This window comes from Cetorhinus maximus, chromosome 8 (assembly GCF_964194155.1).
Source record: "Cetorhinus maximus chromosome 8, sCetMax3.hap1.1, whole genome shotgun sequence".
Classification (NCBI taxonomy): Eukaryota; Metazoa; Chordata; class Chondrichthyes; order Lamniformes; family Cetorhinidae; genus Cetorhinus; species Cetorhinus maximus.
The window spans coordinates 12738685-12763159 of NC_135886.1; the positions used below are offsets into that span (position 1 = coordinate 12738685).

Sequence of the window (24475 nt, forward strand, 5' to 3'; positions counted from 1 at the left end):
CTGTCCATGTTGGTATCAGTAGAAGTGACCACTGCACAGTTCTTGTGGAGATGAAGTCCCGTCTTCACATTGAGGATACCCTCCATCGTGTTGTGTGGCACTACATGGGATAGATTTTGAACAGATCTAGCAACTGGGCATCCATGAGGTGCTGTGGGCCATCAGCAGCAGCAGAATTGTACTCGAACATAATCTGTAACCTCATGGCACGGCATATACACCACTCTACCATTACCATCAAGCCAGGGGATCAATCCTGATTCAATGAAGAGTGCAGGAGGGCATACCAGGGGCAGCAGCAGGCTCACCTAAAAATGAGATGTCAACCTGGTGAAGCTGTAACATAGGACTACTTGGGTGCCAAACAGTATAAGCAACGAGTGTTAAGAACATAAGAACATATGAAATAGGAGCAGGAGTAGGCCATTTGGTGCCTCAAGCCTGCCCTGCCTTTAAATAAGATCATGGACGATCTGCCCAGACCTCAACTCCTCTTTCATGCCAGCTCCCCTTGGCCCTCAACTCCCCGATATTTCAAAAATCTATCTACCTCTTCTTTAGACAGAACTAAGCGACCCTACAACCAACAGATCAGATCTACACTCTGCAGTCCTGCCACATCCAGTCATGAATGGTGGTCGACAATTAAACAACTCACTGCAGGAGGAGGCTCCATAAATATCCCCATCCTCAATGATGGAGGAGCCCAGCACATCAGTGCAAAAGACAAGGCTGAAGCATTTGCTACAATCCTCAGCCAGACATGCCGGGTAGATGATCCATCTCAGCCTCCTCTGGAGGTCCCCAGCATCACAGATGCCAGTCTTCAGCCAATTCGATTCACTCAATGTGATATCAAGAAATGGCTGAAGGCAACGGATACTGCAAAAGGCTATGGGCCCTGACAATATTCCGGCAATCGTACTGAAGACTTGTGCTCCAGAACTTGCCGCGCTCCTAGCCAAGCTGTTCCAGTACAGCTACAACACTGGCATCTACCCGGCTATGTGGAAAGTTGCCCAGGTACGTCCTGTACACAAAAAGCAGGACAAATCCAAACCGGCTAATCAGTCTGCTCTCGATCATTGGTAAAGTAATGGAAGGAGTCATCAACAGTGCAATCAAGCGGCACTTGCCTAGCAATAGCCTGCTCACTGGCACCCAGTTTGGGTTCTGCCAGGGCCACTGAGCTCCTGACCACATTACAGCCTTGGTTCAAACATGGACAAAAGAGCTGAACTCCCAAGGTGAGGTGGTAGTGACAGCCCTTGACATCAAGGCAGCATTTGAACGAGTGTAGCATCAAGGAGCCCTAGCAAAACTGGAGTCAATGGGAATCAGGGGTAAACTCCCCACTGGTTGAAGTCATACCTAGCACAAAGGAAGATGGCTGTGGTTGTTGGATGTCAGTCATCTCAGCTCCAGGACATCACCACAGGAGTTTCTCAGGGTAGTGTCCTCAGCCCAACCATCTTCAGCTGTTTCATCAATGACCTTCCTTCCATCATAAAGTCAGAAGTAGGAATGTTTGCTGATGATTGCACAATATTCAGCACCATTTGTGACTCCTCAGTTACTGAAGCACTCCATGTCCAAATGCAGCAAGACCTGGACAATATCCAGGCTTGGACTGACAAGTGGCAAGTAACATTTGGGCCACACAAGTGCCAGGCAATGACCATCTCCAACAAGAGAGAATCTAACCATTGCCGCTTGACATTCAATGGCATTACCATCGCTGAATTCCCCACTATCAACATCCTGAGGGTTATCATTGACCAGAAACTGAACTGGACTAGCCACATAAATAATGTGGCTATAACAGCAGGTCAGAGTCTAGGAATCCTGTGGCGGGTAACTCATCTTCTGACTCCCCAAAGCCTGTCCACCATCTATGAAGCACAAGTCAGGAGTGTGATGGAATACCCCCCACTTGCTTGGACGAGTGCAGCTCCAACCACACTCAAGAAACTTGGCACCATCCAGGACAAAGCAGCCCGCTTGATTGGTACCCCGCCAACAAATGTTCAATCCCTCCATCACCGACACACAGTAGCAGCAGTGTGTACCATCTACAAGATGCATTGCAGAAGCTCATCAAGGCTCCTTAGGCAGCACTTTCCAAACTCATGACCGCTACCATCTAGAAGGACAAGGGCAGCAGTTAGGTGGGAACACCACCACCTGGAAGTTCCCCTACAAGCCACTCACCATCCTGACTTGGAAATATATCGCCGTTCCTTCACTGTCATTGGGTCAAAATCCTGGAACTCCCTTCCTAACAGGACTGTGGGTGTACCTACCCCACATGGACTGCAGCGGTTCAAGAAGGCAGCTCAGCTCCACCTTCTCAAGGACATAGCCAGCGATGCCCACATCCCGTAAATGAATAATAAAAACGTACCTTGTATTCAAAGAGCTTTTAAGAGCATTCCAATAGGTTGATTCTCGGCACCATTAGGTAATGGGCATACGTTTTAAGTCAATTATAGGTCAGTACTACGTGTAGCGGAAACATCTCTTCGATGAAAACATTAACCTTGCTTTGCTTTTCAAATGAGTAAAAATTTATTTGTATTAGGGGAATCTTTATTCCTGAAATGTAATGTCCTGTTTATATCTGAAATCTACCTTGTTATCTATATTCCCTAATTATATCTATATTCCTTCACAAAAGTCATTCAGGATTATCTCAAGGGGATGGATTTTCTGCAGTTCATGAAGCCAGTTGCTCGCAGGCTTGTCACCAGGAGCTCAGTTTGCTGAAGGAACGGTGGATGTGAAAAGAAACAGCCTTTGAGACCTTACAATGTTACCCAATCTGGCTCTTAAGGCACATGTTACTGCCCTTTCTGCCCCCTCTCTCTTTCTGCAGACAGCACTTAAAGATTACAAGGGGACAAACGTGGCTGCCTCATCATATGACTCCTTACACTATGGTCCCTTTACCAAATTTGGTGGTCTTAGGTTGATGAGTTACATCCTGGTTTATTGTTTTAAGACATTCATCCTGAGGGTATTAAAATCACCTTCTTTGTTTCAAAAAAGACCAATTCAGGAATGTCTTCTGATGGCCTCAGGATATGTGTGCAATTGACACCTTTTCATCTGGGATATACACTTTTGTCTCTGCTAGACTGAGTCAGTTTTTGAATGCACAAGCCGGGTCAGCCTGACCTTTGGCAGCCATCTTTGCAGCAACACATTGTTGAAAAAAATTGTTTAAAAAGAAAAGGTTAATTTCAGAAACTAAAACAAAAATAACTGGAAAAACTCAGCAGGTCTGACAGCATCTGCGGAGAGGAATACAGTTGACGTTTTAAGTCTGTATGACTCTTCATCAGAACTAAGGAAATAGAGAAATGAAGTGAAATATAAGCTGGTTGAGGGGGGTGGGACAGGTAGAACTGGATAAAGGGCCAGTGATAGGTGGAGGCAAAGAAGAGATTGCCAAAGATGTCATAGACAAAAGGACAAAGGGGTGTTGACAGTGGTGATATTATCTAAGGAATGTGCTACTGGGGTAATTAAGGGTAGCAAGCAGGACATGCTAATGGCAGATGACCCTAGTGGGGTTAGGGGGAGTGGGGGGGGGGGGGGGAGGGGCAGGAAGGGATCAAAATGGGCTAAAAGGTGGAGATAAAACAATAGATCGAAATAAATTTAGATACAGGTAGGAAAAGAAATATATATATTTTTAGGTTTTTCCAGGTATTTTTGTTTTTGTTTCAGATTTCCAGCATCTGCAGTATTTTGCTTTTATCTTAATGTTAATTTCAGAGTCCATGTTGAATAAAGTCCATATCTTAAAAGTTAGGAATATGAAATGTCTTTACAGGGCATGACACCCCTGACAGTGAGAACAATTTCTCCTTATTTACTGGCTAAAGAGAATGGAATTGAGGGGAATGTAGCAATCTGGATACAAAATTGGCTCAGTGGCAGGAAACAAAGGGCTGATTTTGGATGTAGCTCTGAAGAAGTCATATGGACTCGAAACGTTAACCCTGTCTTTCTCTCCACAGATGCAGTCACACCCGGAGGGTTGTGGGGGTCTGGAACTCTCTGCCTGAAAGGGAAGTAGAGGCAGAAACCCTCAGTTCATTTAGAAGGTGCCTGGATATGCACCTCAAATGCTGTAACCTGCTGGGCTATGGACCAAATGCTGGAAAGTGGGATTAGGTTGGGTGCACTAAACATTTTATGATTCAATGATACTCTATCTAAACCCCATATATTTTGGAATCCCCTATGAAATCTCCCCTCAACCTTCTTTGCTCTAAGAAAAACAATCCCAGCTTCTCTATTTATAACTGACCTCCCTCAACTGAGGCAGGCCAGGAAATTCTCCTGATGTCTTGGTCAACTTTCCTCCTACAATTTAACCTCATTATAGTTTCTGGGATTCGCCTGCATAAATGGCTGCCTATGTAACTAAAATCACCGCACATCATGGTAACCATGTGAAGCATTTCACAATGTTTCTGTGAGATGGGATAAGGTGTTATGGAAATTCAGAAAATACATAAGAATTTTAGTGATAGGGGCAAGAGGAAGAGGGGGCAAGAATTGGAGTTATTGGTCACATGTGGTTGCTACACATTTCGATTCTTTAATACTGCAGTTGTCATCCAAGACTTTAAGAATCAAAATATGACTTTGCCTGAATTTGGACCTTTATTAAAGCACTAAGTATTTAAAAGCTATATTGCCCATAGCCCAGCAAACTGTGGCTCACAAAAGATTTCCTAATGTTGTCATTGATGTAACCACTTTGAAAAGACTAAATTGGACTCTAATGGGTGCAGTTTTTATAATTCTGGTTCCCTGGGAATGTAATGAGCATACTCTCAGTCCCAGCTCCCCAAGCACCAGCCATGAGGTGAGGTCTCTATTGCTGGATTGGCTGAATCCCAGGTGTGTATCAGACCTCTTCACTCGTGTTGTCTTTAGGATGGGGAAGGGGTGGGAAAAGACAATTGTTGACTTGTACAATTTTCTTCGATAATGGCAGTTCAAGCAGGGTAATTTTTTTTGATGGGCTATATTTTGCTATTGAGTATATTTTGTGCCTAGGAGCAGGGAGGTATTGAAATTGAGAGAAAAATTCTGCTGACTTGGTGCACAATTTATTAAAATTGGACAAAACATTTCCGCCGGTACTTTCACCATGTGATTAGGGCTTGTCGCTAAAATAGAAATTTGAGTTTTCAAATCACGTTTAGAAGTGGGACAACGTTGTAAATTTGCTGAACCCGGGTTTGCACGGTCTATCTCGGATTTGCATTGCAATGTAACCCGGGTTTGCACGGTCTATCTCGGATTCGCATTGCAATGTATCCGGGGTTTGCACGGTCTAGCTCGGATTTGCATTGCAATGTATCCGGGGTTTGCACGGTCTATCTCGGATTTGCACTGCAATGTAACCCGGGTTTGCACGGTCTATCTCGGATTCGCATTGCAATGTATCCGGGGTTTGCACGGTCTAGCTCGGATTTGCATTGCAATGTATCCGGGGTTTGCACGGTCTATCTCGGATTTGCACTGCAATGTAACCCGGGTTTGCACGGTCTATCTCGGATTTGCATTGCAATGTAACCCGGGTTTGCACGGTCTATCTCGGATTTGCATTGCAATGTATCCCGGGTTTGCGGTCTATCTCGGATTTGCATTGCAATGTAACCCGGGTTGGCACGGTCTATCTCGGATTTGCATTACAATGTAACCCGGGTTGGCACGGTCTATCTCGGATTTGCATTGCAATGTATCCCGGGTTTGCACGGTCTATCTCGGATTTGCATTGCAATGTAACCCGGGTTGGCACGGTCTATATCGGATTTGCATTGGAGTTTATCCCAGGTTATTTGCACCATGATCTGATATTTTAGGGCGAGTACTTTTTTAATTTCCCAAGTGTAACTGCGATGAGAGCAAGTTTCACTTTCGTTTCCTGTGTCTATTTAAATTCTGTTTTCAGAAACTCTTGAAACGAGTTGATTAACTTGTTTTCCCCCCACCCCTTTCCTGTGAAACTGCAATTTTCTTTAACACTTCGAGCCCGCCCCTTCGTTTCATTTTGTTATTTTCGGTTGAAGGCCGGTGTTGTTCATTTTCATTTGGTGCACTGGTAATTTAAAAAAAAAACCCCAAATCGAAATGGCCAGGAAACTTAGAATGAAAGAGAAGCGTGAAGTGGGACTGAAGTTTATAAATTTCCTGAAGGATGGGGAACGGCTAGATGAAACCTCTAAGGAGACGCTTAAAAGAATTTACAATAACGAATTCAGGGGCAGGTAATAATTTCTATTTATTCCGTATCAATGAGTCCCAGTTTTCATTGTGCGGTGTAATTTGTTACTTTCCAGTGGCTGTGGTTCCAAAATGTTGCGAAATGCTTTTGAGACATTCGTAGGGTTTCTTAATGTGATTCTTACAAGTGATTCCCTCCCGGAGTGCCTTACTGTTACATTTGAGTGAGTACAGCTGGTGGCAACCTTGCGGGGCTCGGTGCTGGGTTGGAGAGTAGCATCATGAACCCTTGAAAGGTTCAAAGGAGCCAGTTTCAATTAATATTCCCCCCCCCACCACCACCAAACAAGATGGGTCGGTGGAGCTTTATTGGGCGTTACTTGAGAGGAGTGTTTGTGCTGTGTTAGTATGGGGAGTTGAGCTATGTTTCTGGGCTGCTCTGTGGAGGATGTGTGTAATTGGGTTGTTAATTGAGTCATAAATGTAACAGTGAAAATGGCCGCCTTGTTCAAGCAAGGAGTGTAGAGAAGCCCTGTTGCCCATTCAGATTAATTCTCCCTTAAATGTTCGCATTGCCTACCCCTCCACATCCCCCTTTTTCCTCCCCCTACCGTAGGCAGCCCACTCCCACACTATCCTCTATCTAATCTTCATTTAACAGTCCCCCTGCTAAACAATATTCTCTGGATACAAAAATCAAAGGCTAATTCTTGCCCTTTACATAGAGCATGGACTTAGTGGGCTGAATGGCCTCCTTCTTGTGATGACTATATATAACCTGGATGGGTTTATGGGGAAGCTGGATAAATAGAAGGGGAGAAAGGAATAGAATGATAAGGTTCAGATGAAGAGGGGTGGGAAGAGGCTCGTGTGGCGTGTAAACACCGGATGGAGTATCTGGGCTGAATGGCCTGCTTCTGTGCTGCAGAAACTAGCTAGGCGGGCGGAAATCTATTAGGGTTAACTCAACCAATAAACCGCACAGCTCGCCTCGCCTTTTCTCTATGATGTGTTAGTGGCAAAGATTCACTAATTATAACATCTGAGCAGAAAATTTGGTGAACCCCCTTTGTTTTATAACTGCTTGTGTTTTGGTTAGGAGGATGGTAGCTATATTCTATATTCAGGTTTTCCACCCACGGTGGTTGACAGGGCCCTCAACCGTGTCCGGCCCATCTCCAGCGCATCCGCCCTCACACCTTCCCCTCCCTCCCAGAACCATGATAGAGTCCCCCTTGTCCTCACTTATCACCCCACCAGCCTCTGCACTCAAAGGATCATCCTCTGCCATTTCCACCAGCTCCAGCATGATGCCACCACCAAAGACATCTTCCCTTCACCCCCTCTAGCGGCATTCCGCAGGGATCATTCCCTCCGGGACACCCTGGTCCACTCCTCCATCACCTCCTACACCTCAACCCCCTCCCACGGCACCTTTCCATGCAACTGCAGAAGGTGCAACACCTGCCCCTTTACTTCCCCCCTTCTCACCGTTCAAGGGCCCAAACACTCCTTTCAGGTGAAGCAGCATTTCTCTTGCACTTCCCTCAATTTAGTCTACTGCATTCGCTGCTCCCAATGCGGTTTCCTCTACATTGGAGAGACCAAAAGCAGACTGGGTGACCGCTTTGCAGAACACCTTCGGTCTGTCCGCAAGCATGACCCAGACCTCCCTGTCGCTTGCCATTTCAACACTCCACCCTGCTCTCATGCCCACATGTCCATCCTTGGCCTGCTGCAATGTTCCAGTGAAGCTCAACACAAACTGGAGGAACAGCACCTCATCTTCCGATTAGGCACTTTACAGCCTTCCGGACTGAATATTGAGTTCAACAACTTCAGATCGTGAACTTTCCCCTCCATCCCCACCCCCATTCCGATCCCCCCTTTTCCAATAATTTAAATTTTTAAAATATATTTTTCTTTTCCCACCTATTTCCATTATTTTTAAATGTATTTCCATCCATTGTTTCATCTCCACCTTTTAGCCTATTTCGATCCCTTCCCTTCACCCCACCCCACCCCCACTAGGGCTATCTGTTACTTGCTTGTCCTGCTTTCTACCCTTAATGTCACCATTAGCACATTTCTTAGCTAATATCACTACTGTTAACACCCCTTTGTCCTTTTGTCTATGACATCTTTCGCAATCTCTTCTTTGCCTCCACCTATCACTGGCCCTCTATCCAGCTCTACCTGTCTCACCCCCCTCAACCAGCTTATATTTCACCTCATTTCTACATTCCCTCAGCTCTGATGAAGAGTCAACCGGACTCGAAACGTTAACTGTGTCCCTCTCCGCAGATGCCGTCAGACTTGCTGAGTTCTTCCGGCTATTTTTATTTTTGTTTCAGCTATATTCTAATATTTTGCTGAGCTGTTCTCACTTTTCACTAATGGGGCTTGCTCTGCATTAATGAACATCTTCCCTTTGGAAGAGAGCAGGCAAATTGACACAGTTACATTGTTATTACATCATTACAGATGCAACCAGTCTGTGTTGATGATTAATGTCCATGTCAGCAAGCAGTCCAAATTCCACGTAACCTCTCGGTTCCTATCTCCTTTTTCTGTGCAGCCTATTAAATATTGATATGGTTACTGCTTGAGTCATTAATTCGGCAACAGCAGTTTACACTGAAGGTGTGTCTAATTGCAATAAAGTGTTCCAAGTGGCCTCAGGAGCATTATAAAGCAAAACGTTCCATAAATGGATGGGGTGGCGTTAGGGCAGATGGCAAACTTGGTCAGTAAGGTAGGTTTTAAGGAGCATCTTAGAGGAGGTGAGAGAGATAGGGAGGGCATTCCAGAACTCCAGTCAAAGAAATGAAAGGTTTGAATTTCTATAGCACCCCTTGTGACCACAGAACATCCCAAAGCAAGGTACAGCCAACTAAGTACTTTTGAAGTGAGGTAATGTAAGAAAGGGGGCAGCCAATTAGCGCACAGCAAGCTCCCACAAACAGAAATGTGCCAATGACTAGATAATCTGTTTTGTCATTTTTTTTGATTTGTGGGATAGATATTGGTCAGGGCACCAGGGAGACCTCCCCTACTCTGCTTCAAAATAGTGGCCGTAGAATCTTTGCCATTCATTTGAGAGGATAGACAGGGCCTCAGACATCTCATCAAAAATATGGCATTTCTGACCGTGCAGCACTGGAGTGCATTCCTCAGCATAGCTGCCTGTGTAGAAAGGGTTATCTCTATTAAACCTCTTACATTTAGACTTGTATCTTTGCCCCATACAGCATGCTAACTTAGCATAGAATTGGACCTAGCATGCAAAGGCAACTAGGGATGGGCAATAAATGCTGGCCCAGCATTCCATGAATGAATAAAAAAAAAGCTCAGTACCAAAGGTAGGGTTCCCTTATGATTGAGCTGTGTCTCAGGTGATTGGATAAAAGCTCTGAAGAGTCATATGGACTCAAAACGTTAACTCTGCTTCTCTCTCCACTGATGCTGTCAGACCTGTTGAGTTTTTGCAGCATTTTCCGTTTTTATTTCCGGTGATTTGGAATTGGATCAGTATCTTGTTCCTGGCAAGTGACCCCTTGGGCTAGGTGAGTCCAAGCATGCCATGGGCCGGCTTGATAACTGACCAGTTAATTTGGCTCATTAAGGCCACAAAGGGATAGACCTCTCTCTCGGGGTTGGCCTTTGAACAGTGTCCAAATCAACTCCACTGTTTCATTTTGGGGGCACTATTTCTTGATCAAAATGGTTGGACAGGAGAATCCATGACTCAAGAGTTTCAAACATGGAACAAATAAACCGAAAAGCTTCCATAGGAACAGGAGAAGGCCATTCAGCCCCTCTATCCTTTACCACCATTCAATCAGACCATGGCAGAGCTGCACCTCGGCTCCATCTTCCTGACTTTGTTCAACGTCTGTCAATCCCCTTACTCAACAAATTCCATAATGAGGAGGAACTGGAGATCTTGGAGCAGAGCGGTTAAGAGATTTTAATGCAGGCTTTTGAGAGTCGATTTGAGTGTTTTTGTAGAGGAAACAGGATTTCCGTTTTCATCCTGTGTTACTGATGAGGTGTCATCAATTTCCAAAAGCCACTGAATTGAGGAGGAAGGTTAGCAGAGATCTGTTCAGGTTGGGAATAGCTAGATGGGACTCTGGTCCTTTCATCTCTAGTTACATCTCATTTGGAATAGTCTGATGAGAATATAACCAAAGAAATAGGCAGAGGAGTAGACCACATGGCCCATTGTGCCTGCTTTGCTTTTCGATAAGATCCTAGCTGATCTCGGGCTTCAACTCCCCTTTCCTGCCTGCCCCCCATATCCCTTGATTACCTGAGACACCAAAAATATGTTTATTTCAGCCTTAAATATATTCAACAACGCAGCATCCCCCACCCTCCAGGGTAGAGAATTGTAAAGACTCACAACCCTCTGTGAAGAAATTTCTCACCTCAGTCCTAAATGATCGACCCTTATCTTGAGACTGTGTCCCTGTCGTTTAGATTCTCCGAGCAGCGGAAACAATCTCTCTGCCGACCCTAACCAGCCCCTTCAGAATCTTTTATGTTTCAATGAGATTGCCTTCCATTCTTCTAAACTCCAAAGAATATCGGCCCAATTTACTCAGCCTCTATCATAGAACAACCCCCTCATCTCAGGAGTGAACCTTCGCTGTACCACCTCCAATGCAAGTATATCCTTCCTTTAAATATGGAGACCAAAACTGTACACAGTATTCCAGATGTGGCCTCAACAAAACCCTGTACAATTGTAGCAAGACTTATTTATTCCTGTCCTTTAATCCCCATGTAATGAAGGCCAACATTTAGTTTGCCTTCCTAATTGCTTGCTATACAGACATGCTAACTTTCTGCATTCTTTGTACGTGCAAACTCGAGTGTCTCTGAACATCAACACTTACAAGTTTTTCACCTTTTAAGAAGTACTCTGCTTTTCTATGCTTATGACTAAAGTGAATAACTTCACATTTCCCTACATTACATGGCCTTGTTATCCACTCACTTAACCTGTCTATACCTCTCTGCAGCCTCTTTGTGTCTTTCTCAAAGCTTGCAATTCCTCCCCCCCCCTCCACCCCCTAGCTTTGTAAGGCTCTGTCTTCCATTTTAATTAGCCTCCAGCATCCATTGCCTTTTGGGAGAGACAGAAAGTTCCAGATTCCCACTACCCTTTGAGTCGGAGTGGGGGGTTCGTGATGGCAGGGTGGGAAATGTTCTGCCCCAGGTAACCCTGAGGAACTAATCCTGGCTGGATGGGCACCAGCATTGTCTGCTGGTAAAGTGTCTTACTTTAACTGGTTAAACTCCAGCAATTGCCCAGTTCACACTGACGTCAATGGGCTGTGTCCCTACGAAGAGAGGAGTGTCCACTCTATCGAGCCAAGAGGTAGTCCTTGTGGATTTCTCAGTTGGAGAATCTGGTGCAAGGTGATGTGTTCCTGGCACATGTCTGACCTCTGGTTGACTAAGACCGAGGGCATGTGCTGCCTGTTCTCCGTGATCAGCCTGTCTGAGGTGGCCTTTGATCTGTCACTGGGCGATCTGCCTGGCAGAAGCACTGTTCTCTACCTGGTGATTCCCTGCAGCATCGTGGTTGGGTTGGGGAGGTGGGTGGACAGAGAGATTGATCTCCTTCCTTGTGATTCCTTGTCCCTGAGATACAGCATCACATTGACTCCTTAAGGTGCTCCTGCTTTATAAAGGATTGGGTTGGGGGAGATGAGTGTCTATGAAGAATAAACTCTACTAACATCGAATGAGGTGTTAAACTGAGGCTGTATCTGCCCTCTCAGTTGAACAAAAAAGATCCCATGGCCACCATTTTGAAGAAGAGCAAAGGGTTCTCCCCAGTGTCCTGGTCAATATCTATTTCTCAGCCAGCGTCACTAAAACAGATATCTGGTCATTATTACATTGCTGTTTGTGGGAGCTTGCTGTGTGCAAATTGGCTGCTGTTCCCTCATTACCACAGTGACTATACTTCAAAAATACTTAATTGGCTGTAAAGTGCTTTGGAATGCTCTGAGTTTGTGAATGGCGTTATATAAATGCAAGTTCTTTTCACAAAGTAGGAGTCTGCACTTTTGCATATACAGCCAGAATGTGGCTTTCAGACAAGCCGAAAATGTACACAAAGGGCCTGACTTACCAAAGATGTCAGAATCTGTCTAATGGGCAGGTGCCCCACCTGATGTGACATTGAGCCATACAGATCAGAGGGGTTTCAACCTCATCTGGTCAGTGGCAAATTATTCTGGATAACTTTAGGTGCAATGACAGAATGAGAGGCATGTCCCTAACAAAGGGAGAGAAAATCAGCAGCACTTCTGCTGTTGGTGCACAGTGCAGTCGCACGGATCCATGTGTGGACATTGAGGACAGAATTGAGCTAGGCTGTACTGCCTGATCTTGGCTGTGCAGAAGTGGGCATTGGGGGGGGATGAGCAGGAGCCTCCAGAGCCCATGGAACTGTACCACAATTTTAAACTAACCCACCCATTGGAGAACTGACAATCGGGTTTTGAAGTCAGCGGAGAGCAGTATTGGGCAAGGTTTTCATCCTGCTTTCCACTCAGTCGCTTAAATGTCTTAGCCGATGAGTTTAAGTTGCCCCCTCCTTGCCTCTGTAACCAGCTTTGATTATTTTGTATCTTTTTCTTCTTTCAGGGATGGCGTCACAAGTGTCAATTTCTCGAGTGTAGTTTTTGCTCTGAGTAGAACGGGGAAGGCTCGAGTAACTCGTGATGAGATCTTCTTTGATTCTCAGGTATTGTACTGCTAGTTTCACTCTGTCCCCTGTCCAGCTTTCAAAGCAGGGTCGCTAAGACCTCCCTAAGTTGTCCGCGAGTCTCCAGGAATGATAGATTAATTTCCTCGACGTGGCTGTGACCAAACCTGGGGAGAAAAGTCATAGTGGGGGGGCGTGTTATTCTCACCTCAGAGCACTTCTGTTTAGCCCACTTTCGCATGCTCCAAGCAAACACAGTCGCGGGTGGGATAAACAGAACTGTCGAAAGTTGAGAAAAACACGAAAACAAAAACAGAAATACCCGGAAAAGCTCAGCAGGTCTGGCAGCATCGGCGGAGAAGAGCAAAGTTGACGTTTCGAGTCCTCACGACCCTTCAACAGAACTAAACAGAACTCTTCTCCGCCGATGCTGCCAGACCTGCTGAGTTTTTCCAGGTATTTCTGTTTTTGTTTTGGATTTCCGGCATCCGCGGTTTTTTGTTTTTATTTTTGAGAAAAACACGCTTGTGTTTGTCCTACCTCCTGCTATTTTTATAATTGATAAGCAGCTGTTTGGCAGCCAGGAGTCATCTGGTTGGGTAACAAAGAGTTTGCTCGCTTTCTAATTGGTCGTGGGGAGGGCACACTGATGGGATGGACAAGTCAGGGAACCATTGTGGGGCAGTGGGGGTGGGGCAATTGGAGGTGAGAGGACATGAGATGAAACCTTCGGTAATGCTCCCAGCTCAGACAGCAACCCCACACCAAAGGCCTGCAGGATGATGCATCATTGATGGGGTGCAGTCTTTTTAACACAAACACATCTCCCCTTCCACACTCTTGTCAGCCTGACTCTGAGCTCCCTATCTCGATAGCATTACTGTGTTTTTAAAATTTGTTCTCAGGATGTGGGCATCATTCATTATTGCCTGTCACTAGTTTCCTCAAGAAATGGACTATCTTGATCTAGTTTGCAACTGAGCGAACGTCTTCAGTGGGCAGAGCCAACTGCAGAGGTGAAGGACTGGTATCTCTCACAGGCCGGACTGGGTAAGGTCAGAACCCCTCTGTTGAGAGTCCGAGTGAGAGGGTGTTGATGGAGGGAGGAAATCATCTGAAGTTAGCCCTCCAAGCCTGTTTTGAGTGGTGCAGAGAAGTCCTGGGAACAGAATCCTGATACTGAAGGGAATTGGGAGAAACTAGTTAACACAGGAGTTTTTTTCCCACCCCCACCCCCTCCAGATCTGGTTTAATTAAACTTAATCTGCAGCATGTTTGTGTAGGCTGAATCCTTTGGGGGAAATGCAAATCTGTTGTTGGAACCATTGCTACTCCCTGTTCAGTGTAACATGAAGGTCTAATTTATGTCTTGGTTCACTAAATAAATGAAAATGTTGAGATAAGGTATACTCTGAATCAAGGACACAATTGTTGTGTTCCCAGACAGCTTTTATTTTACTCTGGGTATAGATACTGTATTCCTGCAGAGCGTCTCCAAGCATTAAAGAGTGAAAAATACATTTTCAAACACTGTTCCCTCCTTTCATCTCTAACCCACACATTACTACACAAAAAGATGTGATAATCTAAAGTATCCCAAGGTGCTTCACAGGAGTGTTAGCAAACAAAGTTTTGCACTGACATGGGTATATTAGGACAGGTGACAGAGTTTTAGGGCCTCTTACAAGAGGAGAAAGAGGTTTAGGGAGCAAATTCCAGAGCTTAGGGCCTGAGCAACTGAAGGCACAGCCACCAGTGGTGGAGTTATTAAAATCGAGAATGCTCAAGAGACCAGAAATGGAGGAGTGCAGAGGTCTCTTGCGCATTGTACGGGCAGGAGGAGATTACAGAAAAAGAGATGGAAGGCGAAGGAGTGGTGGGTGAGGCCATTGAGTGATTTGAAAATAAGAATGAGACCTCTAAAGTCAAGGTATTACTGGACGAGGAGTCAACGGAGGTGAACAAGCACAGGGGTGACGGTGATCACTTGTTGCAAGCTAGAGTAAGGCAGCAGAGTTCACAGCTCAGGTTAAGTGTTGTCATCTCACTCAGAAGATTGTTGCTTCCAAAGTCCTCTGTCAGTGAAGAGAATATTATTTGTGTAAATATGTGGCCATCAGCACAAATATATCAGTCACTGTAACTACTCATCAAATTAGATTATTTATGGTGATTTAAGGTCCTTGGAGTATTAATATCAAACATTTATGGGTTTATTTAGGATATATTTTTCAAATTCACTCTCCGTTTATGGTGTTACTGATAAGGTAGTGAGCTGCCTTGTCGAAATGTTGCATTCAGTGTGACGAATATACCCCAACAATGCGATTAGTTACAAGATCTCGCTGATGATGAAGGGAACAGTGATGTGCGGCCAAGTCAAGGTGGAAAGGAAGCTTGTAGGTGATTGATGCTCCCAAGCACCTGCTGCCCTTCTAGGCGGCAGAGGTCATGGGTTTGGAAGGTGCTGTCAAGAAAGCGCTGGCAACTTGCTGTAGCGCATCTTGTATATGGTACACACTGCAGCCACTGTGCACTGGTAATGGAGTGAGTGAATGTTTAAGTTGGCGTGTGAGATGACAGTTGAGTTCCCTGACTATTGCTTTGACAGCCAGCAGGCAAGTGGGGTGTATTCCATCACTGACCTGTGCCCTACAGGAGGTGGAGGCGCTTTGGGGAGCCAGGAGGTGAGCCACTCATTGCAGAATATTCAGCACCTGACTTTCTCTAGTGGCTTCTCTAGCACTTGTGTGGCTGGTTGAGCTCAGTCTGGCCATAGTGACACCCAGAGGATTTGATAATGCCGTTGAACTTCAAGGGGGGGATGTGGTTAGATCTTCTCTCTTTGGTGATGGCTATTGCCCGCCATTTGTGGCAAGTAACATTCATGCCACACTTAGCAGCACAAGGTTCAATGTTGTTCAGGTCTTGTTGTGTTTTGTGCTGGCAATCACATCAGGTGATTTGGGGGTGAAACGCATTCCAGCCTGAGCAGTTGATCAGTCCCTTGCACTGAAATCTGTTACTTTTCACCTCCTCGCAAGGCTACTGTATGCACCATCGGCTCCTTGTCCGATCATCATTTTGATGTGGCTGGAATGAGTGACTCATTCATCAGTTGTCCTCTTTTTTATGTTAGCGCAGTTAAATAGAGCATCCCCCTCTTATCTTTACATTTCGAGGTCACCTGCCCCACCCCCCCCACCTCACCCCGCCCAACTCCCCCGTTACTTAATTCAATTTTAAGGAGGTTAATAACAAGATGTGCCTTGTGAGAATGTTCTCATGGTCCAAAGAGTGATTAAAAAACAAAACAGCTTGAATCTGCCTTTTCATGCAAGGACATCAGAATAATGATTGAGACAAGGAAATGAATTCTCTTGCCTGCCTCTGTCTGTGTTTCCTGTGTTAATTTTCAGTTCTCAGTTTTCTGTAATTTACCCTTTTCACACCTTAGTAAAGGCACAGTCATTGTGTAACTCGTTACTCCCCCTGCATCAGTCTCTCCTGTACGCTGACTAAATAATGCAGCAGGCCAACAAATAAAATGTAAGCTCAAAAGATGCTGAATTGGATGAGCATTTAGATTTTGATAATCTTTTTAAACTGTTTGAATGTTGTGCTTTGAGTATTTAAACTATTCAATTATTCTTGTAGCTCAGTGTCAGCTGTTCCACTGTCATGAGGGTGTGCCTGATTTTTGAGTCTCCTCTATCCTCTCCATCTCATCTTCGTTTTCTCTCCTCTGCTGGTTTGCTGAGATAATGTTCTATAGCGAGGTGTCCAGGCCCCCCCCAGGTGAGATTATCAAATGTGTGACAGTCGAAGTCAGTGTTTTCCTCCAGTGTGGTTGCCCTTTCCAACAGGAATTGCGACGTGAGGATGAGGAACAGGAGCCTGAGCAAATGCCCATCCTGCCCCGTTTCCCCTTTTGCCCAGCCTTCCCTCTCTCTAATCCAAGGACATGGTGCCTCACAACAGCACAGAGTAGGGCTGGAGCCCTGGAACTTGCTGTTCTACGCAGCTCAGTGTCTTAAGGTGAAGCCACGCATAAATGGAGTGTGTGGATGATGAGCTTCCGATCCCTCACTCCTTGCTGAGAGAGCCGATTTGGCCTAGGGATCTGGGCCTTCATAATTGGCTGCAAAGCTCCTTTAGCAAGGAAGGGAAAAATCCTTGAGGTTCCCAATTCTTAATCCAATGACCTTCGCTGGAAAAGGTACATCAGTATAGGCTGAGGACATGATCGAGTTAGTTGTGAGGTCCCTGGACACTCCCAGTGCAGGACTGAGGGAGTGCTGCCCTATCAGAAGTGCTGTCTTTTGGATGAGACGTAAAACTAAATCTATCCTATCGAATTATTTTACTATTTGTAACTCCTGGGCTTGGGTTGCCCCATTGTAATCTGTATTCTTCTTGCCCAAGTAGTGTTGCTGCTTTACTGAGATTTTTACACTGAATTTTGGAATATGTATCCTGTAGCTCAGGAAGGATGTAAATACTTTGGAGGAAGTTCAACACAAGTTTATCAGAATGATATCAGGGCTTAAAAGGCTAAATTACATAGACTTGGAATGTATTCCCTTGAGCATTCACCATCTATATGCCCAAGTCAGCAACCAGTCTAACTCCCAGTGAAGGTGTAGAGTGTCAGCACCTTCTACCACAACAACTAGGAGCAGGAGTAGGCCATTCGGCACCTCAAGCCTTTAAATTTTGAAACTGTATCCCCTAATTCTAGATTCCCCCCACAAGGAGAAACATCCTCTCAGCATCTAGCCAGCGCAGACACGATGGGATGAATGGCCTCTCTGCACCATAACTATTCTATGGTATCTACCCTGTCAAGTCCCCTCAGCATCTTATATGTTTCAATATGATCGCCTCTCAATCTTCTAAACTCTAATGAGTATAGGTCCAATTTGCTCAACCTTTCCTCATAAGATAATCAGCTGCATAAAGACGCTCTGTGTGAAGAGGAACCAGCTAACTTCCAGTGTCCTGTCTCTTTCCTAGCGGAGAAAAGTGGTGTATGCCAACCAGTATCCTAATCGATGGTTTGACTCTGCAGACAATCTGGGGACAGCGTCGCCTCCGGCCCTTGTCCAGGATCCTGGGAAGACGGGGCGGGCCAAATCCATTATCCAACAGCTGAAACGGAACAGGTAAAGTGTGGCCCCTTCCAAGCAGAGAAATCTCACTGGGGGGCTGTGTTTCCCATCTGTCTTCTGAAGGCGCTGACTCCTGCTTGAGTTCAAATCTTCCCCACTTCTGGTGCCTCACCTCAAGGGGCTGTAATCCAGGGTGATTGTTGGTGAGCTGTTTAACCCTGGGGAGCATCGCGGATGAACCGACCCTGTCCCAACTTGACACAGAGAGTGCTCCCAGCAGGAGTCATTTGACAGTGATTGGGAAGAGGGGTGTCCGATTGATCTTCCTACTACTAAGCCGGGGCAAGAGAGCAGTTTTAGCACCTCTACGTTGTCCCTGGGTAACATTAGCTGAGCAGAGACTGGGGCTGAAACCAAAGTCTTTGTGTGGCTCAGAGCGACTGCACCCACCAACATTTAATTTCATTTCATCATGGGATAAAAACAAGCCAGGGTCCACCCAAGTTTGCCTTTTATTATCCTGTTAGTCATGGAACAGCAATAATGGGGTTTGTTGAGTAATCACAGAATCGTTACAGCACAGAGGAGGCCATTTGGCCCATCGCGCTTGCACGGGCCCTCCAAATGAGCAATTCACCGAGTTTCCCCAATTTCCGCGCTTCTCCCCACAACCCTGCACATTCTTCATTTTCAGATCAGTCAAATCCCTTTTGAATGCCTCGATTGAGCCTGTTTCCGCCACATTCTCAGGCAGCGCATTCCAGACCTTAACCACTCGCTGCGTGAAAAAGTTTCTCCTCCTGTCTCCATTGCTTCTTTTGCCAATTACCATTAAATTTGTGCCCTCTTGTCCTCGATCCCTCCATGAGTGGGTATAGTTTCTCCTCATCTACTTTGTCCAGACCCCACATGATTTTGAATACCTCACCTATGTGTCAGTGACAGAGCCAGACATGAGGTGAGGAAAACCCCCAGTGGTGGGGAGCTTTAGGAACCATAGATCCAAACCCACCCCTTGCTCCTGAGCATGTTACTACACATCATGCCTCAAATTACTCTCACACAGGAGCCCAAAATCTTACTTTCTGAAAGATTTCTATCAGATTTGAATTTGAATGAATCAGTACTAACTGCTCCTGCCATCTCCCGAGGGAGCCCAATCCATCCATTCACCAATGTCAGTGTCTGACCTCTACCTCACAGAGGCTGAGCGTTAACTCGCAGACACTTCCTCCTACCTCCCCCTGGACCATGACCCCACCACTGAACATCAAGCCATTGTTTCCAGGACTGTCACTGACCTCATCTCCTCTGGAGATCTTCCCTCCACAGCTTCCAACCTTGGACAGCCCGCTTCTACCTCCTACCCAAAACCCACAAACAGGACTGTCCCGGCAGACCGATCGTGTCAGCCTGTTCCTGGCCCATGGAACTCATTTCTTGCTATCTTGACTTGATTCTCTCTCCCCTTGTCCAACCTACATCCGCAATTCCTCTCATGCCCTACATCATAGCAACAATTTCCAGTTCACTGGCCCTAACCGCCTCCTCTTCACCATGGACGTCCAATCCCTCTACACCTCCATCCCCCACCAGGATGGTCTGAGGGCTCTCCGCTTCTTCCTCGAACAGAGGCCCGAACAATCCCCATCCACCACTGCTCTCCTCCGTCTGGCTGAACTTGTTCTCTCACTGAACAATTTCTCCTTAAACTCGTCTCACTTCCTCCAAATAAAAGGTGTGGATATGGGTATCCTCATGGGCCTCAGCGATGCCTGTCTCTTTATGGGGTATGTGGAACATTCCTTGTTCCAGTCCTACTCAGGCCCCCTCCCACAACTCTTTCTCCGGTACATCGATGATTACTTCGGTGCTGCTTCATGCTCTTGTCTGGATCTGGAAAAAATGATTAATTTTGCTTCCAATTTCCACCCCTCCATCATTTTCACGTGGTCCATCACTGACACTTCCCTTCCCTTCCCTGACCTCTCTGTCTCAATTTCTGGTGATAGACTGTCCACCAATATCCATTACAAGCCTACCGACTCCCACAGCTACCTTGACTACAGCTCCTCACACCCCGCTTCTTGTAAGGACTCCATCCCATTCTCTCAGTTCCTTCGCCTCCGTCGCATCTGTTCTGATGATGCCACTTCCCAAAACAGTGCTTCTGACATGTCTTCCTTCTTCCTTAACCGAGGTTTTCCACCTACTGTGGTTGACAGGGCCCTCAACCGTGTCCGGCCCATCTCCCGCGCATCCGCCCTCACACCTTCCTTTCCCTCCCAGAACCATGACAGGGTCCCCCTTGTCCTCACTTATCACCCCACCAGCCTCCGCATTCAAAGGATCATCCTCCGCCAACTCCAGCATGATGCCACCACCAAACACATCTTCCCTTCATCCCCACCCCCGGCGGCTTTCCGCAAGGATTGTTCCCTCCGGGACACCCTGGTCCACTCCTCCATCACCCCCCTACACCTCAACCCCCTCCCACGGCACCTTCCCGTGCAACCGCAGAAGGCGCAACACCTACCCCTTTACTTCCCCCCATCTCACCGTCCAAGGCCCAAACACTCCTTTCAAGTGAAGCAGCATTTCACTTGCACTTCCCTCAATTTAGTCTACTGCATTCGCTGCTCCCAATGCGGTTTTCTCTACATTGGAGAGACCAAACGTAGACTGGGTGACTGCTTTACGGAACACCTTCGGTCTGTCTGCAAGCATGACCCAGACCTCCCTGTCGCTTGCCATTTCAACATGCCACCCTGCTCTAATGCCCACATGTCCGTCCTTGGCCTGCTGCAATGTTCCAGTGAAGCTCAACGCAATTGGAGGAACAGCACCTCATCTTCCGACTAGGCACTTTACAGCCTTCCAGACTTAATATTGAGTTCAACAATTTCAGACCATGAACTCTCTCTTCCATCCCTACCCCTTTTCCGATCCCCCTTTTCCAATAATTTATAAATTTAAAAAAAAACATTTTTTTCTTTTCCCACCTATTTTTAAATTTATTTCGATCTATTGTTTTATCTCCACCTTTTAGCCCATTTCGATCCCTTCCCCCCCCCATCCCAACCCCACTAGGGCCATCTGCCACTTGCTTGTCTTGCTTTCTACCCTTAATGTCCCCGTTAGCACATTCCTTAGATAATATCACCACCCCTTTGTCCTTTTGTCTACGACATCTTTGGCAATCTCTTCTTTGCCTCCACCTATCACTGGTCCCCTATCCAATTCTACCTGTCCCATGCCTCTGTCTTTACTAGCTTATATTTCACCTTGTTTCTCTATTCCCTTAGTTCTGGTGAAGAGTCATATGGACTCAAAACGTCAACTGTATTCCTCTCCGCAGATGCTGTCAAATCTGCTGAGTTTTTCCAGGTATTTTTGTTTTTGTTCCATCCATTCACCACCCACTCACTGACTGACTGAAATATTGTTTCCACAGAATAGTTTAAAATTTTCCCCATCACCAACAAATTTCTGTTCAGAGCATTGTTCTATATTTTCAATCCTGTTAGGAATCTGTGGCCTGTGCTGGTCTCCAACCGAATGGAACTGACATCCTCTGAGGTTTCTGGTTGGGCCCATTGTCCCAATCGTTGGCGTAGACCCCTGGCTGTGATGTTAACTCTTGATTGATACGATGAGTCCAGCTCACAGTGGAGTGGGAGCCCGAGTCCAGATACTCCGTATCATGAGGACATGTGGGTTGCTGTGGTAACTCATTGTGATTTTGTCTTTCAGTCATCAGATGATCCAGAATAAAGGTGGTGTAAAGATCTGGTCGGAGTGCGATATTGGTAGCGGGAAGATCCGAGTTTCCCTCGACCCCAACACTCAGAAACCAGTCCCCATCTACATCGAGAATGAAGGGATGGAGGCGGTGACCTTTGTACGATATGAGATGCTTCGCAGGTTCCACGTGTTCACCCTGAGGGATGAGAAGAATGTGACTGATTCCCAGCCACTGGTGCTGAGTGCAGGTGAGGTGCATGATTCCTTCTCCCGACCTGCTCCTGGTAGCTTCCTGAAAATTCACCCTCCGGGTGTCGGTGCTGCTGGCAAGGATGGCATTGACCGCCATCCCTGGTTGCTCCTTGAAGGTGGGTGGTGAGCCGTCCCCGTGGGGAGAGTCCAAAAACGAGGGGCCATCAATGAGAGTGAGTCACTAATAAATCCAGTGAGAAATTTAGGAGAAACGTCTTTACCCAGAGGGCAGCGAGAATGTGCAACTCACTGTCACAGGGAGTAGTTGAGGTGAATAGCAGGGATACATTTATGGGGAATCTGGATAAACACCTGAGGGAAAGGATATGTTGATAGTGGCACGGAGGAATGTGTTGAGTAGATATGGCAGCATGGATTAGTTGGGCTGAATGTGAGTGACTTGGCAGGCCACTTCAGAACACAGTTTGAGCCAACCAGCTTTAAGTTTTAAGTAAGGGAAGATCCTGCTTTAGCCGGATCAGTAACTTGTTCTTCACTTGTGCAGGAGAAAGCTATCGGATTGAAGTTATTTGCTCGATGGTAGACTCTGGTTATTTCCCGGTTACACTCGTCTTTCAGTTCCAAAGTGGCAGCTCCAGTCCTTTCCACATCATTCGCTTCTTCTCAGCGCGGGTAAACAACAGGTTGATTGAAGAGCTGAAGCCGATTGCTCCCTACAAGCCGTACCAACTTAGCATTAAACGTCCGAAGGAAGAGATTGTGGAACAAGGGATAAAGCCAGCTGGGTGAGCTCAAACTTGTATTGCGCGGTCCGTCAGAACTCGTGGCGGTCTGAGACCTCTTGGTCCCCTTGATGCTGACTTCTGCAGGGTCACCTGTGGCACAGTGGGTAGTACTCTTGGCCCTGAGTCAGGACGTCTTGGGTCCAAGGCCCCAGATTTGAGCATAAGAATCAAGGCTGACCCTCCCGTGCAGTGCAGTGCTGAGGGATGAGGGTTAAACCGACTCCGTCTGTCTCCTCAGCTGGATGTAAAAGATCCCATAACACTATTTCGAAGAAGCACATGGGAGTTCTTCCTGGCCATTATTTATCCCTCAGTCAACATCATTAAAGCCACATGGTTAGTTATTATGTTACTTTTGTGGGTGTGCAAGTTGGCTGCCATGCTTCCTATATTAAAGCACTGACTACACGTCAAAAAGTATTTTACTGGCTGTAAAGTGCTTTAGGATGTCCTGCGTTTGTGAAAGGTGCTATATAAATACAAATCTCTTGTCTTGGACTGTCTTCACTTCACCATTGGCAGCTGTGCATACAGCCTCTTTGAAAATCCCTCTCTAAACCCCTCTGCTCCTCTCTCCTCCTTTAAAATGCTCATTAAAACCTAACTCTTTGACCGAACATTTTGTCACCTGCCCTAATGTCGCTTTCTGTGGCTTGGTGTCAAATTATGTTTGATAAAACTCCTGTGAAATGCCTTTCAGATGCTTACTATGTTCACGACGCTATTGGAACGCAAATTGTTGTTGAATTGTTCAGTAGAACATCTATCATCTTGTGAATGCAATTGGGATGAAGCATTCAGTAAAATAAATCACCCGCCTGTCCTTATTTATACATACGCACCCATATAAAATGTGTGTTTGTATGTGTGTGATATGTTTGTGCATATTATGTATATTTTTTATATATTAATTATAAATAAAAATGTAACCTCAGGATGTCCCAAAGAGTTCTGCAGCCAGTTAAGATGTTTTTGTGAAATATGGTCACTTTTGCTATGTTTGAAGGATTTAGATCACTTAGGCAATTGTCAATTAAGTGGCACGTTAAATTTAATACAGATTATTGTATTGTATTGTAAATGAGGAAGACATAAAAATGGAGATGTATATGGTTATAGAATTGGGATAGTAAATGAGGCTGGGGGCTTAGTAGATTTGGCTGCTTCAATATTGAGATACCGAGGAGAAGTAATTTTTTTTAATATAAGTATTGAATGTTAGAATACATGAGCGGAGCAATGCGGTTGAATTCTGCTGAAGTTTACGCTGGTCAGACCTCACCTGAGGTATTCGTCACAATTTAAAGGGGACATGTGTGCTTTTGGGGTAGTCAGCCCTGGAATTGAAAATTAATGCCCCGGATGTTCTAGTGAGTCACCTGTAGGACAGCTCACATGCACTTTTTATTCATCATGAGATGTGGGCGTCGCTGGCTGGGCCAGCATTTATTGCCCATCCCTAATTGCCGGTTGAGAAGGTGGTGGTGAGCCGCCGCCTTGAACCACTGCGGTCCATGTGGTGTAGGTACACCCACAGTACTGTTAGGGAAGGAGTTCCATTCTCATCCTGGCAAGAAACAACAGTGCCGCTATGCTCCCAACACGCAGTGTGGCCCTGGCTGAATGGCCACAAGATAGATGCA

The 24475-nt window shown here is 45.9% G+C and overlaps 1 protein-coding gene across 3 annotated transcripts in view; it reads left to right on the forward strand.

The window, feature by feature from the left end:
* The first annotated feature begins 6066 nt into the window (after positions 1-6066).
* The window catches only part of LOC144683437 (putative helicase MOV-10), a 69796-nt gene continuing 51387 nt past the window's right edge, over positions 6067-24475 (forward strand). For all 3 annotated transcript variants that reach the window (XM_078546447.1, XM_078546448.1, XM_078546449.1), the window contains exons 1-5: positions 6067-6293; positions 12919-13018; positions 17996-18144; positions 21844-22082; positions 22592-22832. In XM_078546447.1, the coding sequence (XP_078402573.1) occupies positions 6157-6293; positions 12919-13018; positions 17996-18144; positions 21844-22082; positions 22592-22832 (866 nt within the window). In that variant the 5' untranslated portion in view covers positions 6067-6156. The remainder of the gene's footprint in view (positions 6294-12918; positions 13019-17995; positions 18145-21843; positions 22083-22591; positions 22833-24475) is intronic.